The sequence below is a fragment of the Zeugodacus cucurbitae genome, chromosome 3, assembly GCF_028554725.1.
Source record: "Zeugodacus cucurbitae isolate PBARC_wt_2022May chromosome 3, idZeuCucr1.2, whole genome shotgun sequence".
Lineage (NCBI taxonomy): Eukaryota > Metazoa > Arthropoda > Insecta > Diptera > Tephritidae > Zeugodacus > Zeugodacus cucurbitae.
In genome coordinates this window covers 75,127,029-75,142,021 of record NC_071668.1, presented here as the reverse complement: position 1 = coordinate 75,142,021, position 14,993 = coordinate 75,127,029, and the positions used below count along the sequence as shown (strand labels likewise).

Sequence of the window (14,993 nt, the reverse complement as noted above, 5' to 3'; positions counted from 1 at the left end):
TATATTGGTGTTGGTGTTGGCAGCTGTCAACTGCAGGCATTTGATGAATCCTTATAGCCGGCAGCCAACGTGGAGAAGCGGCAAAATTATTAAAGGGTACAACAACACACATACACAATTGCTAGTGTAAAAGCGTAAAAGCTAGTGGGCGAAGTGTGGTACATAAGTGTGGTAGACAACAATTGCTACTCATTAAAGCGAGAACTTGATTTGTGTTGCTACTTTTTGTGCCTTTTAATGTTCTATTCAAATCGGCACAGTAACTTTTTTATTACTTTCCTACTAGCTGCCGCTGCCTGTTAGACTTCGTTAGACTTGGAATTGCAATATCAGCTTTGCTAAATTAAAATATTTTTGCCTTCTTTTTTTTCGGCCTTTTTATTGTAATTTTCTAAGCTTATGTCAAGCATAAATTTGATGGAACAGTAGAAGGCGAAAACAGAAAGAAAAAAATAATAATAAACGATAAACGAAAATTTGCAAGATTTCTTAATTTATGACAAAGTGATTTCTCTTGGTGCCAATGCCCTGCCCATTCGCACAAACTGTCATACATAGAACTGATTTGAAGTGGTACAGTGGGTTGTGAGTGGTGAGAAATGTGTAAATCATTATTTGTTGTGGGAGAGAATATTTTTTATGGAAAATAAATATCAAATATTATAAAAAATTAAAGGTTAATGTTCTCAGTCATTGAATATAGGAAATATAAAGAAAAATGTCAAACAGAGGATTGACAATTGTCGAAATGGCAGTTAAATGTCAAATATCAAAAAGGAAATGTCAGAAAGGCAAACGCCTTATATCAACTAATGAACTGCAAACAAACGATTAATAAAAAATTAATAAAATAAAATAGAAACAAAAAATTAATAAATAGTTACAAATGTCAAAATGACAACTGTCAGGCAAACGTCAAATATCAACTACTAAGTTACACACAAATTTGACAATTGTCGGAATGACATTGCGTCAGATGTCATATGTCTTAAAAGAAATACCAATCAGACATGTGAGAATGGGAAACATCATATACCATATCAACTACTAAGCATCAAATAAATGTCATAGGAAAAATGCAATTGATGCAAATGTCAAAGTCAAAATGACAACTATCAGAATGGCAAACTGACATAGAGAGTGACTTATAAACTACTGACTTATAAGCCAAATTCAAAAAGAAATGTTAAAATGATAAACGCCAATTATGGAGAAGACATGTAATAAAAACTCTCAGCTACAAAATTTCAATATCAAAGTTCATGTGTCAAATTAAATGTCAAATATTTGCAAGTAAGTCAGCTACTTGGATTAATATCAAGTAGTCTATAAAGTTATAAAAATCAGTACAATCTCATTTACTAAAGACAACAGCCTACAATTCAACTCTAATCCAAATTTCTCCCGCTCAACACCACTGTGCAGCGCCCATAAGTACACAAACACCCTCAACTTTGCCGGCACGGCTGGTTGAATGCTTTGTAATGGGAGTGGCGGTGGCAGCAATTGTTTTTCTTGATTGGCACACGAACTTTATGCCGACTCGCAAGTGGCTTTAATGCTCGTTTTCTTGGCTTGCCTCCGACATGTTCGTCAACGGACCCGGCGCGCGGGGAGGGGGGACTCTATTGGTACTACCAACTGGAACGTGCGAGGTAATTTAGCATCGAGTACATTTACCTCTATGCCAATGCATACAAAAATACCTAAGGGCCCACACAAGCACACGCACAAATACCCAGCGTGGAGAAAGCATTTAAGTGTTGGCAATGTTTGTATGAATGTGTGCGTCGCATATATTTGGTATAAGCAGATCTAAGCGTTTATTTGTTACGCGCTGATTGAAGGACATTTCCTGAAATGATTTCATTTGCTTGCATAAATGTTTGTGCACACCAAAGCCAAAGGTTCGCCACCTAAGCTCCCACACACACACACACTCATACATATTTAGCACGGTTATTTGTTCTTTTGCACGACTTTAGTTAATTTAAGATTTGAATATTGAATTGCTTTATGTATGAGTGTCCGTTTGTGTGTGTGCTATTCATTGTAGATATGTAGTAGCAAAATGTGCGAAAAAAGCAATTACAACAAAATTGGGAAGAAAAATCAATAATGTGTGTGCGCGCCAAGTGTCAGTAGGATTTTAAATTGAATTATTTATGCAAAGTAATTGAAATTTGAAATGTGCGCTTTTTTCCAATTTAGATTAGTTTAATTGTCACATTGCAGCGACAACGAATGGGCGCGTATGTGCTTGAAGTAATTTATATTTGCTGCCATCTAACGCTATAAATATTATATGGCAATTCCACTTAATTAAGTGAAAATATCAATTATTTGATATGAGGTCTCCATATATGCAGTGTACAAGGCCTGAAAGCTTAGTTAGCCAGTTGCATGTGATTTAAATATGATATGAGGAAAAATAATGCATGTAAATTGACAGAATCGACAGACTAGACTAACTAAACCATTTGAATGGCTTTATTCGAAACTGTCTTCGTTGTGAGAAATGTATTTCGCTATGGCATTAGATACCTACCGCCTATGTTTATGCCTATTCCATTCTAAAAGCTCAACTCCTTCAGCATTCACAATTGTTTGTCTACTCAGAGATATTACCAGCTAGAAGTCCGTTAAAAACCGAAAATCTAAAAATCAATATTTAAGTGAATTTTATGGCATCTCTATGTATCCCAGGAATCAATAAAATTTTGTTAAAAACAAAAACCCGATACTCAGATTATAAACCTTTATCGCAAATTCTTAGAAATCTTCTAGACCAAATTAAATCCTATTTCAACTAAAATATTTCGATTAGGCCCTCCAATCTGTATGTGTGTTCCATTTCTATAGCCTAACAACATTAAAATTTTTTTGTGTCTTCAAAGAGATTAACAGTTCGCAACCATCAATAACCTCACACAAATTAGGTTTGGAAACCACAAGAATGAAAACAATATTTGAATGAATTTATATCATCTTAAGCAATCCCAAGAATCAGTAAAATCTGTTTAAAAATGAACGCTCGGTCCTCAGATTCTATTTTGAGAAATCTCCTATTTCAACTGAAATATTTCGAATCTTTAATCAGCTTCATCTATCAGCTAAGTCATTTTAATAAATAGTTGGGATGACAGTCAAATACCGGACCAAAGACTTCTTTCTTGAGAACTCTTATATTTTATTCCTACTTTTCGGTCTTCGGAGAGCGTTTTTCATATCAGATGATAGTCATTAAATACAAAGCTACCTATCTTGAGGGTTTGGTTTGGGACTAAACAAGAAAAAATTTAATTTCATTTTGAATCAATATTAAAAAGCTTCCGATTGAACCATTTTGTGTTATAGGAGCCCAGACTGATGTGACTTTGAATTATTTATATGCATCCCCTCTCGGCAACTATAGTCCATCCTCCATCATTTTGAATATACAATTTTCTGTGAATTTCGAAGGTTGTGGTTTCTAGGAAATAATAACTAAACCCTTTGTCTTAGCTCTTATTGGGTAGAATGGGACTTAACACCCATCATCAGTGCCTGCATTTCAAATTCTAGATAGTGAAATTATTTATAATAAAGTATGGAGAACATTAGGCATTTTCAGAATTAGAAATCTTAGTAAACTCTGCACCCAATTTTTAGCTTCGTAAGAGTAAATTTTTAGTTTCGTATGTAGAATGTTTCAGAATTTTCAAATTTCTTGTTTCGACATAAAAAGAGAGTGGATTTCTGGCCTTCTTCTTTCAGTAGTTTCTAAATTTAATTTTTTTTAATTTCTTTTAAAAACCCCAGCATACAAAAAAATACGAAATATTTTTAAATAATAAATACCTATATATAATAAATATTTATAAATATTTAAAAAAAATTTCAACTTTGAAACTTACTTTCTCTTCAAAGGATCCCATCAATAGACATCATAATACAGTTTCCAATGCTTGGTTGCAAGAAATTAAATTTAAATTCACTTCGAATTTCACAGTAATTGATTTAGACATTTCCTTTTACACACAAATGAGATAATTATCATTATAAGAAGCACACCACAGAGGTAATCATTGACACACAAAAATATTTAAAAAATCGAGATCCAATTCCGGAAGTTGTATTATTGTTAAACTGATCAAAAATCTTCACTTCTAAGCGTTTTATGAGATTTCCGAAAATGTTCGCGTTTTTTAAATGTCTAAACACTTTCCCAGGATTTTATATTGTTTAGTATTTAATAAATTTTCCACTGCTAACCTGTTTAAAAGCACTGCCTTAAATGTAAATACTACATTGTATACAATTTTCCAATCCACACACTATATTTGGTCTAAGCCAACATTTAATTTCACTACAATCCCTTTTTTGTTGTTTTTCGAAAATTCACTACAAAATAATTTCGCACGCACACCAAAAATATCGAACGAAGACGATGGTGACAACGACAACGACGACGACCTCACAATTTCGCGCACAACGCCAGACTACACAGTACAGAATGTTGGCGTTGCTAAAGCAACTCAACGCTGGCCCACTGACGGCTGCGGCGAACACGGCACTTGAGCGTCGCAGCTTCCAGCAGTTACAGGCAAACACACACACACCCTCAAGCACTAAAGCGCTGTGCAAATTTTGCTAAGCAACGAGCAGCTGAGGCAGCGCATTCAAATGATGCGCTTTACATGAGTTGCTGTTGTTGTTGTAGTAGGTATTGTTGTTATTACAAATATCGTTTCGCATTGACAGTGCTGCAGCTGCTTGCTGCTTACGGCTTGTGTGCTTTTGCAACGACGCTCGAACGCTAAGCTTTTCTGTTTCGCTTTTTGGTGGTTGTTGCTGCGCTTTATTGTTGTTGTTACAGTTTTAGTTTGTACTTGCAGGTTACACATTTATTTTATTCATTTCATTTTTATCGCATTTAATTGAGCAGATGCTTTTGTCAGACTTCACTGCACACATTTCCAAGCGCCGATCGACATATCGACCCAGCGACTCAGTTTCCACACACAGCCACAACAAAAGACGGCGGAGGGGAAGCCGCAGCATAGAGTGCAAAAATGACGTTAGCAACAACATGAATGCAATGTAGCGCTTGACCGGTAGCGGCAGAGAGCGCTTGAGAGAGTTTCGCGAGCGCAAGCTCAGTATGCGCTTGTGTGTGTGCTGCGACGATCGAAATGTGTAGCCCCAATACTTTTGCCCTACCACCTTTGCGCTAAACAAACGCTACAGAAGCAGTTTGTAGTTGTTTTTGTTTACATTTTGATTGTTTACTCGCGTGATATAGCCGCAAATTCGGCGCTCTCACGTCACACAGAAAAAAAACGCTAATCATTAACACCAACAAACACTTTGAGTACTCACACTCACGCACACCAGCACAGTGGGTCGGAAAATAAAACAAAAACACGACAACAAACAAACAAACACTTTCTGCGTCTACTAAACGACCGAACCGATTGGCATGCCACCTCACACGTTCACGTTCAACTAGCGAATGATGAGTCTGCTGGGGTTGGGGCATGCTGGCTGTCGGCTGTTGGCTGTGCTGGTTGCTGGCTGGTGAGCGCTGCCTGAGCGTCAGCACATTGGCAAAAGTGGAAAAAGCAGACCAAAACCAGCTGCTACAAACAACTAACTAAATACTATTTGCTGCCTCACCATACACACGTACACACATTCCGGCGCTGCAGCGCTGCAAGCTTTCGCATTCGCGTCAGCAAACTCAAACGTCAGCCAAATAAACAGTCCGTCAGCCGTTGGTTCGGTGGCAGGCACGCGTTGTGTGCGCCACTGCAGCAAACACTTTTTAAAGATTCCTGTGTCTCTCAGTGCCACACAACCAGTTTGGCAAGCAGTCAGTTGCTTACCCAATCTGCATTTCAATGTATATACACACCCACAGCTTCATGCTCAGTCAGTTAGTCGTTTGCGCTGTTTGTCAGCCGTTTTGGCCTACCGGCTTGCGTCTACCCTTTGCAACGCGCCGTGCACCGCTTCTGCCGCTTGCGGTCAAACTTCGCTGCTCATTGTCTTGCTGCCATTGCTGACACGACAGCGCACCGCAATTGTTGTGTCGACGTCACACATTTTGTTTGTTTGTGACGGTGGGCGTCGTGGCTCTCAGTGCAATCGCACTGGCAGCGCATACCCAAGCGAAAAGTTGGAGTTCTTTAGTGAGTTCCTTAGAAATTAACAGAGGCCTGTAAATCCTCAACTTTTAAAACAAGATTTTAGAGTGAAGATGAATATCAAAGAATACCAGAATTACTAACGAAAATCGGAAACAGAGTTTAAAAATCGCAAAGGGGTTTTCGTATTCGAACATATATTTGAGACTTCTTTTTAATGGAGAAGATTTCAGATCATTAGTTTAAACAAGCAATATTCTGTTCATCTCTCTCTAGTTTGTATGAAATTCATGCTCGAAGTGAAAGTGTCTAATATGATTGAAAAATAGTTAAAAAAGATGTATTATTCCATGTTCCTAAGTTCTCGAGATATTTTCGTTTTTTTGGAAAGCACTAATGATATTGAAAGTTACATACGTGGGATTGTTTAGATTTCAGGTTTCTTTAACCCTGCTTAGATAACCTTATTTTTAAGTACTGAAAAGATAACGTACGTCTGAGAGGCGTATTCAAGTTTTTGTCCTTTAAGGATGTCAATGGAAACACTTTTGCAGATATTTTTTACCTAGATCTTTTATTTAATTATTATACTTTTATTTCGGATATTTGTTTCAAGAAAATTATTATTTATTTAAGAAATCGAAAGGAAATTTCACTTGTATTAAAGAGAGAGAGAGAGAGAGAAAGAAAAATAAAACAAGTGTACGTCTCGCAGACGTACGTTATCTAAGCAGGGTTAAAATTACATTCAATTTTTTTTTTTTTAACTTTTATAGTAACGTCTTATGAGGGTCTGAAGTCAATAACAATAACAGTACCAAAAAAAAATGTGGAAAAATTATCAAATTTTTCAAGAATATTTTAAGATCACGTACCTATCTACTATGGGAAATAATAGAGACCGTTTCAACTATCAAAAATATTTTTTCAACAACCACTCTAATAACCTACATATGGGAAACATATGGGAGTTTCGAGACAAATAAATAATATGGTCCATATATATAACGTAGATATTTGGTAAACTTCTCATATAATCGTTCAAAAGCTTTTCCAGATCCATAATACAAATCAATGAAAAATTGTAGCTGACCACCTCTACCTCTGGCCTCTTGCTACCTTACATCTTACACGCTCACTCTCTCTCTCTCAACTACAAATGTTTGCACTCATCAGCAGCAAATAGCTTAGCAACTTATCCGCTCAATGCATTTGTTGGCAGTTCTATATAAACTCATACACACATAACCCTTGGCTATGTGTACAAATAGCCCGCACATTGGGTGCTCTCTTCAGCCCAACCGTTAAGTTGAGAAAAACTAACAACAACAACAAACGCAATTGGCATTTATGGCTGCCGCTTCGCTGCACAAACATTGGCAAACATCGCGCTGAATAAACATACAAGCAAATGTACTTACACGAAAGCGCACACCGGCTCCCACTGAGGTCTTTGAAATCGTAAAAAAGCGGAAAGGTATATAAATGTTTGGATACAAAAATATTTCTGTATTAGATAAGGTCAAATAAAGTTTAAATATTCTTAAATATTTTAAATCCGCCGCTCTCCTTTTTAATATCTATAGCTAACGTTAAATTACATATATTACAATAAATTTGTAGTTGTAAGGTTTTGCTTTTAGATTTGGCTCTCTGGAGCATTACAGTTGTCAGATAAATGGCAAATGTTTGTTTGTGCATCTGTCCAGTGGGTCTTATTTGCAGAAATAAGTTTGCAGTGAGCGCCAAATATAATAAAAATGCATCCAAATAGGAGAGTCTAGTGATATGCAATGAGCTCTCCATAAGAGAGAGAACAAAAAGTCAAATTGTTGCAACAAAAGTATTTCTGCAATCAAACATACAGATCGAACAAGTTTGACATGCATTTATTGTATACCCTTCTTGGAATAAAATATTAAAGTAAAAATCAGCCGAAGGCCCTGTAGCTAGTGCTGTTATATCTTATAGGTAGTATAATTATTTATAATTGTATTTCCTTTAAATAAATAAATAAATAAATAAAAATAAATAAATTAAAGTAAAAAATAAAAAATATTAATTTTCTAAAAATATAATATAATTATATAAAAATCATATGTTTTGAATTATCAAGTTTTATACCGATAAGATAAAGGATTTAATGAGCAGTCTTTTCATGGCAGAAGTATGGTCGAAAATTTCACTGACATAGACTGTGGCTCATAGAAAACTATTTCGATGTTGATCAAAAGTGGGATCGACTCATGTCTTGCGTAGTGCTTGTGATTTATTGACCGAAAACTTTATATTTAATAGCAATGGAACCACTACATCTTATATGCTTAGAATGCAAAATATTAAATTTGTGAATATCATCACCAAGAACGCATTTAATAAGAACCTTCCGTTGATTTTAATAGGTAAATTTTACATTTTGGATTGGTTTACAAAAGTGTCAAGATTATAGTGCCTACTATTGACACCAGTAATTAATATATTAGACTGCAGAATCTTTTCTGGATTCTATGTACTATAAACTATGTTACTGAATATAAGTGTTCAATACATATACAGTGGAACTTCTCTAACTCGAATCACCATAATCCACAAAAAATGCTTCGAGTTAAAGAGACTTTGAGTTATACAATTTTCCAAAAAACAGTAAAATATAGATTTATACACAGTTTTACTTATTTTTACTTTAAGGCAGTAGTCTGATTTACAGGCTTCAAAAATCGATTTTTTAGTTTTGTTTTAAATCTCTTCCAAAACTATCCAAGAATATGTCTTTAAAATTCCAGAGGCCAATTCGACATATTTTCGAAGCTAGAGCAGTTTTAGTGGCCGAGCGTCGAGCAGGTGCGAATGCTCAGGCAGACCCGACCGCGCGCACTCCGCCCTCCATGTATGCTATTGTTTGACTGTACTTGAATAAACGTGGAAAGGTCCAACCGTTCTTTGAAATATTAGTTGTAGTTTCTAGAAGTAATATTAATTTTTTTTCAAACTTCGAAAAAATTAACTTCTTCGGTATTTTTTTAGTTCATAAAGAAAAGAAACTTATAAAAATTAAAAAAAAAATTGGTTCGACTGTTTCAGATGCATCGCACGACCTCCATCACTGGCACCGATTTACAAGTGCAGAATCCAAGCGTTCCAGAAAAATACTTACAACTTTGAAAAAATTTCAATATATTTTAATAATAAATATTGTTTTTTTAAGCCTTAAATATAGTACACTATGGTCTTAAAATTCCCTTTACCGCAATCATTTCCTTCCCTTTCAAAAACAAATTGCTAAAAATACGCCTTTTTTCGGCTTCTAAAGCAGACTACTGCCTTAAAAATTGTATTCTGTAATTTTTTTTTTTGTTGCGTTTTGCTCTTGTTTGGCCCTTGACTTCTGTATCCCATGCCCTTGTTACATGATTTTTGCAATTCATAAGCAAGCCACTTCAAGAGTTCGAGTTATGGAGAACTTCGAGTTAGGGAAGTTTGAGTTATGGAAGGAAATTAGTATGAAATTTGATTCCTAAACGCTCTTGCCAATTCAATAGTTCGAATTATGGAGATCTTAGAATAGAAGTTCGAGTTATGGAAGTTCCACTGTATTTACTCTGGCAGCTGATTTGTCAGATATCCCTCTAGGAAATTCATTATCTAAGAAATTTTCTCAAAAATATCTTTTTGGGTAATATTGCGCTTAATTATTTTCCTTTCGTGCTATTTTGTTGATTTAGAATATATATAATATACATTTCTAATTTATATAAATATGTACATTGTTCGAAAACATTTTTGAACTTTTATGACAAACATAATATTTATCTAATAAAAATGCAAAAAAGCGTTGGTAGATAATTAATGAGTAAGAAAATTAAATTTCCAAATAAAAAAAAATTATTTTTAAATTTTCTCATTTATATTATGAGTAATAAAAAATTTTATTATTAATTTTACTGTCCAAATATTCGAATTGATACACAAACATATAATAAAAGTACACAGCAATATATGCGTACAAATTCCGTCATCAACAAATTTATTGTTTCACTTAAATTGCGTTTATTTTGTAATCTTTTGATGTGACATTCCTGGCGCCGTGCACGAAGAGCCCGCTCACCGCCGACCCATCAACAACAACTCAAAAACGTTTCGTCTATCACTCACCTACCAACAGCGCATTTGTAATGCCTTAATCGCATTGAAAACAAATAAACTAAAAATGCAATAATTTTCATTCACTTACGCGCCCCCACCACACTGCGGACACTTAGCCAGCGTCCCCCTCGCGCCCACATAAAATAACGCACAAATTGTTCTGATATAAAAGCGTCTACGCTAATAAAAGCTATTTTGGCTATTTCCCTGCAGCACAGAGCGATTCTCCCACGCGTACGCCTTAAATCATCAGCCCCACACCCGCTCCTCCGCCGCTTGCACCCTCAATTAGCGTGGTGTCTCTCTAAAATCAACATAACATGAAAATGTAATGACATTCAACGCAGTGGACGCTGTGCGCGCGATCTGCCATGAACGAACTGTATGGATCCGCGATGGCCTGTCACCACACTCGCGCCGCCCATTCACCACAGTCTCATTTTGTGCGCCCATTGACGAGCAACGGGATTTGACGTACGCGTACGCGTCCAAGCAATTACTACGTAGCGAGTAGTTTTGCGCTTCGTGTTAATACAGCGATTATTTCTTCAGAGATTTCAAAAAATATAATTTAAATAAAGTGGTTTTTCGTAGTAAAAAGTGTTGAAGTAAAAAATGTAATTTATCTTCGAAAAAAAAAACTCAAGTTAAACGCCACATATTTGCGGTTATGTGACTCATATTAAATGCCTCTCTCTCTCCTATGAACCGCGCAGTGTGTCGTTCCAGTGTTCGCGTTCCAACAATTGACACAGAACTTTTTGTCTAAACTTTTTCGAAGTGAATTTCTCACAGTGTACGCGCTATGAGTATGCAAGTTTTGCGCATTTTTCCTGTTAATACAAACATTTGCAACGAATGCTCGTCGTTACACGTGTAACGCACGATCGTTGCTGCAGAAACTTCACCTTCAATTAACCTCGCGATTTTCATTTGGATTTTTGGCGCTTCACGGCTCGTCGTCGTCGCCTGCCTGCTGCTGTCTGAATTACTGTTTGGATTTCTGTTTTTGTTTTTCAATTCGTTATTGAAATATCCACTTTATTTGACTTTTTTCGCATCCATTTCTTCGCGCACAGCGCTTATTCACCACTCACACACACACGTTCTCCGTGTGGTGAATATCTTTTATGACCGCATAATATTGGCATAATGCAAATTTCGGAAAATTTGCTGAGAGTAATTTTCATGCTGTCAACAATCGTCGTAGTGACTGGTACGTACTCACCCACACACGACCATAGTTTATGTCTAGTATGGCGTTTTCTTTGTTGTCCAAGGAAGTGTGCGATCTAGACGCCAACGAATAAATTTCAATTGCAATGCTATTACTCATAGGGTGGAGTAATTTCAACGGAAATGTTTATGAAATTCGTTTGTTTATGAAATAAATATAGATATGAATTGAATACGAGAATTGATTACCGTCGTCTTCCGAGAGATCTGAGTCATATGGGTTTTCTGAAGCGTTTTTAGTTGCACGATTCCTCGACAAATTATTTTAGGGTTTTTTCAATCACTTCTATAACTCCTCTTTCGTTCCATAAAAACTTTTTATGATAAGGTTTCTTCTGCGAGAGTTCTCTCGTAATAAATTTTCATTTTATGATCTTTATACAATATCTGCTAAATTCGACGTGAGACACCATTTTTGCAACTATCTTGGCAAGTTCCATTTTCATTAATCAAACTTCATTAACACTAATTCCTCAGCTTGATCATCTAAGACCAGCAATTGACATCATTTGCTGTCTAGGGTTTCATATATGAAAATGCCTTTCTCAGCCATCTTAAACCCGAATACATTTCTTTTAGTGTATTCTTTGGTAAACCATTTTATAGCAGCGAGGTACTCGACAAATATTTCAATAGGTTCATTTTCTCCTGCGACTTGATTCACTAATTGAGGATCGCAGCTATAACAGTTTCATCACCTTAATGAAAGTGTATTTTCCTTCGTTTTGGATCTAGTTCTCTACTCTTAGAGCTATTTGAAGCTTGGTTGATCCTTTTCTTCGACTTGAAATGTTTTTGTTATCGATCTTAACTGCAATTGAACCCAGTTGTTTACAGGTAAAGGTACACTGGGGTCCGCCAAATTAAATTTTGTGGTGTTATTATCACAAAACTGATCTTGAACTTGGTCACCATAGTGTTCCAGAAGTTCAGACTTCGTTGCAATTGATTTACATTTTGTTAGTAACAAAGATTCTTTGAAGACCATGTTCTTATGAGGATGATATTATTAGTGCCTGATTTAATTTGCCCGAATTTTAACTTGCTATTTTACCTACTGATATTTGCACTATAGACCGAAAAAATTTCCCTATTTTAAAGTTGTACGAAAGATCTCCGAACATTAGAGATCTAAGTTGGGGAGATTTAGTGATCAATAATTTCATACCATGGAAATTCTTAGTTCCATCTTGGTTTGGCGGCATTACGAAACATTTATATTGAGACGCAGTCTTTGTGAGACCCAAGCATTCAAGTACAGACTGATTTTTTAACTGATAACCGACTTATAAAACATATATCCACATTTGAACTATATTTTGACTAATGAAACCCTCCTACCTTATCCGATTCCATACAGATTGTTGTTCGAGCCGATTATTACTGCTCAAGGAACACACACTGCAAATCGTACAACAACATCGTTTGCGCCATTCGCAAAACGATGATTACGATTACGAACACGAAGATTACGAGCAGTTGCAACGGCAACAACAGCAGCAGCTACAACAAAAGATACCACAATATGTGGATATAGCCAAGAGTGATATTGACTTTATAAAAAACTATGCAGAGGAGCATAAACGTTCACGGGATAAGGATGAACATGATGAGAATACCACCGAAACGGAGATACTCGGTGCAGCAATGCAATTAGGGAATTTCGGTAGTGATTCATATGAAAGCTTGTTGGGCATATTCGATGCAGCAGCTTTCGACACAACAACCACAACAACAACGACTACGACGACGAGGATGAGTACAACAAGCATGAGTAGCACCGTCAGACACTCAACCACACCGCGAGCAACTGCGGCGACTACAAACGCCCAGCAAAGCACACTCGTAGAGAGTGAGATCAGTACGACACAAAGAGCGCGAACCTCTACCGTTGTGGTTGAGCCTGAGAGTATGGAGTCAAGCTCAACAACGATGACGATCCCTATATCCTCGACAATCGCCAGTAGTGCGGGTGCAGGTGGTGGTAGTAGTGTGGAGAATGTTATGAACGTACGCGATCTCTTGTCACTTCCTTGTAGCGGTCAATTCAATACCGAATTCTGTTTGAATCGTGGACGCTGCTTTCGGTATCCCATCGGCAATGATACGATACATTCGTGCATTTGCGCGGACGGCTACATCGGTGAGCGTTGCGAATCGAAGAGTATGAATGGTGAGTAGTTGAGTTTTCGAAGCTTTTTATTTATATCAGAATTCAAAAAAGAACAAAATTTTTAGTTTCTCAAGATCTTCATATACGACAATTTAAGAATGTAAGAACAGAGCTTATGTTACCACTATCTCGCTCTTAAAATAGCAACTTATTATAAAAGCTCCATCACACGGCTTTCAGTCATCGCTTTCTAAAATATCACTAATATCATGTCATACAAAGAAAGCTTAATTTGATTTCAATGTGGTCGTAATTAATGATGTTCTTTATGTATACTTCCATTTGCAGGCTCCTTCATTCCCTCGATTAAAAAACAGAAGATACTTATGGCGCGCATCGTCTTCTCCTTTCCCATGTTGGTGGCGCTCTCTGTCATATACATAATGGTTGGCGCGGCGATTGTGTTCAAGCGTCCCGTCCCGCCAACGCACTCAATCAAAGAACGCATGGAACTTTTGCCCGATGATGACGCTGGCGAGCTTATACTGTTGAATTCTTACCCAATGGTGGACCAGACAGTCACTTACTCGACCTATGCGGACTAGTGCAATGCAAATTGCAGACATATTTCTAAATCAAAATAATTTTTCACTCGGAAAAAAGTACTTAATTTATTTGTAAATATTATGCTTAGTGCTTTTTAAACTTAAAAGCTTAAAATGGTCGGTCATGCATTGCCTAGCGCTTTCCATAACACGCACACATACTAAGTTATATTTAAATATTTATGTTTAAAGTAAATACAAAAAAATAAATTTTAGCTTTATTACTTTAGTAGCTTAATTTATGTACGCTTCAGCTTTCCGCTCGTGTGAAAGTTATTATTTTTTCTTTTTTCATTTCTCGGTGAGCTTTAAAGCTTACCACACATATACTAGTATGTTAGTGCTTTTTATTAGCTTTAATTTGTTATAGTTTCGGGGAAAGCGCGCATTCCCGTTTAAGTATCGTTTTTGCCAAATTTGGTTCGTATCGTATCTATATTTTTGTACACTAGGCATACTTCACTGAAGCTTCAGTAGAAATTTGTAGTATTCACATAAAATATTTAATATTCTTATACATTGCTATGTACTAATTACATATTTTCACATTTTCACTGCATTTTGCAGTATATTTATGCACATATATAATTTCCTAAAAAAATAACGGAAACCGGTTTTCTGCATTCGCGATGCATTCGTAAAATGTACTTTTTATTTCAAAATAAAAACATACTAATAACAAGAAAATCAACTCGGTAGTTTTCGTTTTCTTCGAGATCTCCTTTGAAAGTAACAGAGGAAGAGCTTTTTAAGCTCACCCAAGTGTAC

At 36.2% G+C, this 14,993-nt stretch overlaps 2 protein-coding genes across 2 annotated transcripts in view; one reads left to right on the top strand and one right to left on the bottom strand.

Annotated features, from left to right (window-relative positions):
• Positions 1 to 5,495, bottom strand: part of LOC105212045 (uncharacterized) — a 217,680-nt gene extending 212,185 nt beyond the window's left edge. The window contains exon 1 of the mRNA XM_054227979.1: positions 3,897 to 5,495. The gene's annotated coding sequence lies outside the window, so the exon portion shown is untranslated. The remainder of the gene's footprint in view (positions 1 to 3,896) is intronic.
• A 5,126-nt stretch (positions 5,496 to 10,621) lies between these two features.
• On the top strand, positions 10,622 to 14,649 carry LOC105212044 (protein gurken). Its single transcript, XM_011183793.3, has 3 exons — positions 10,622 to 11,487; positions 12,868 to 13,680; positions 13,969 to 14,649. The coding sequence occupies exons 1-3, from the start codon at positions 11,424 to 11,426 to the stop codon at positions 14,223 to 14,225; spliced, it is 1,134 nt and encodes a 377-aa protein (XP_011182095.2). The 5' UTR covers positions 10,622 to 11,423; the 3' UTR covers positions 14,226 to 14,649.
• Positions 14,650 to 14,993: the final 344 nt, after the last annotated feature.

Excerpts from the sequence above, each read along its gene's own strand:
- LOC105212044 (XM_011183793.3), top strand. The coding sequence starts at position 11,424 with ATGCAAATTTCGGAAAATTTGCTGAGAGTAATTTTCATGCTGTCAACA. Across the intron at positions 11,488-12,867 it reads AACAATCGTCGTAGTGACTG|ATTGTTGTTCGAGCCGATTA; the intron begins GTACGTACTCAC and ends GATTCCATACAG. Across the intron at positions 13,681-13,968 it reads CGAATCGAAGAGTATGAATG|GCTCCTTCATTCCCTCGATT; the intron begins GTGAGTAGTTGA and ends TTCCATTTGCAG.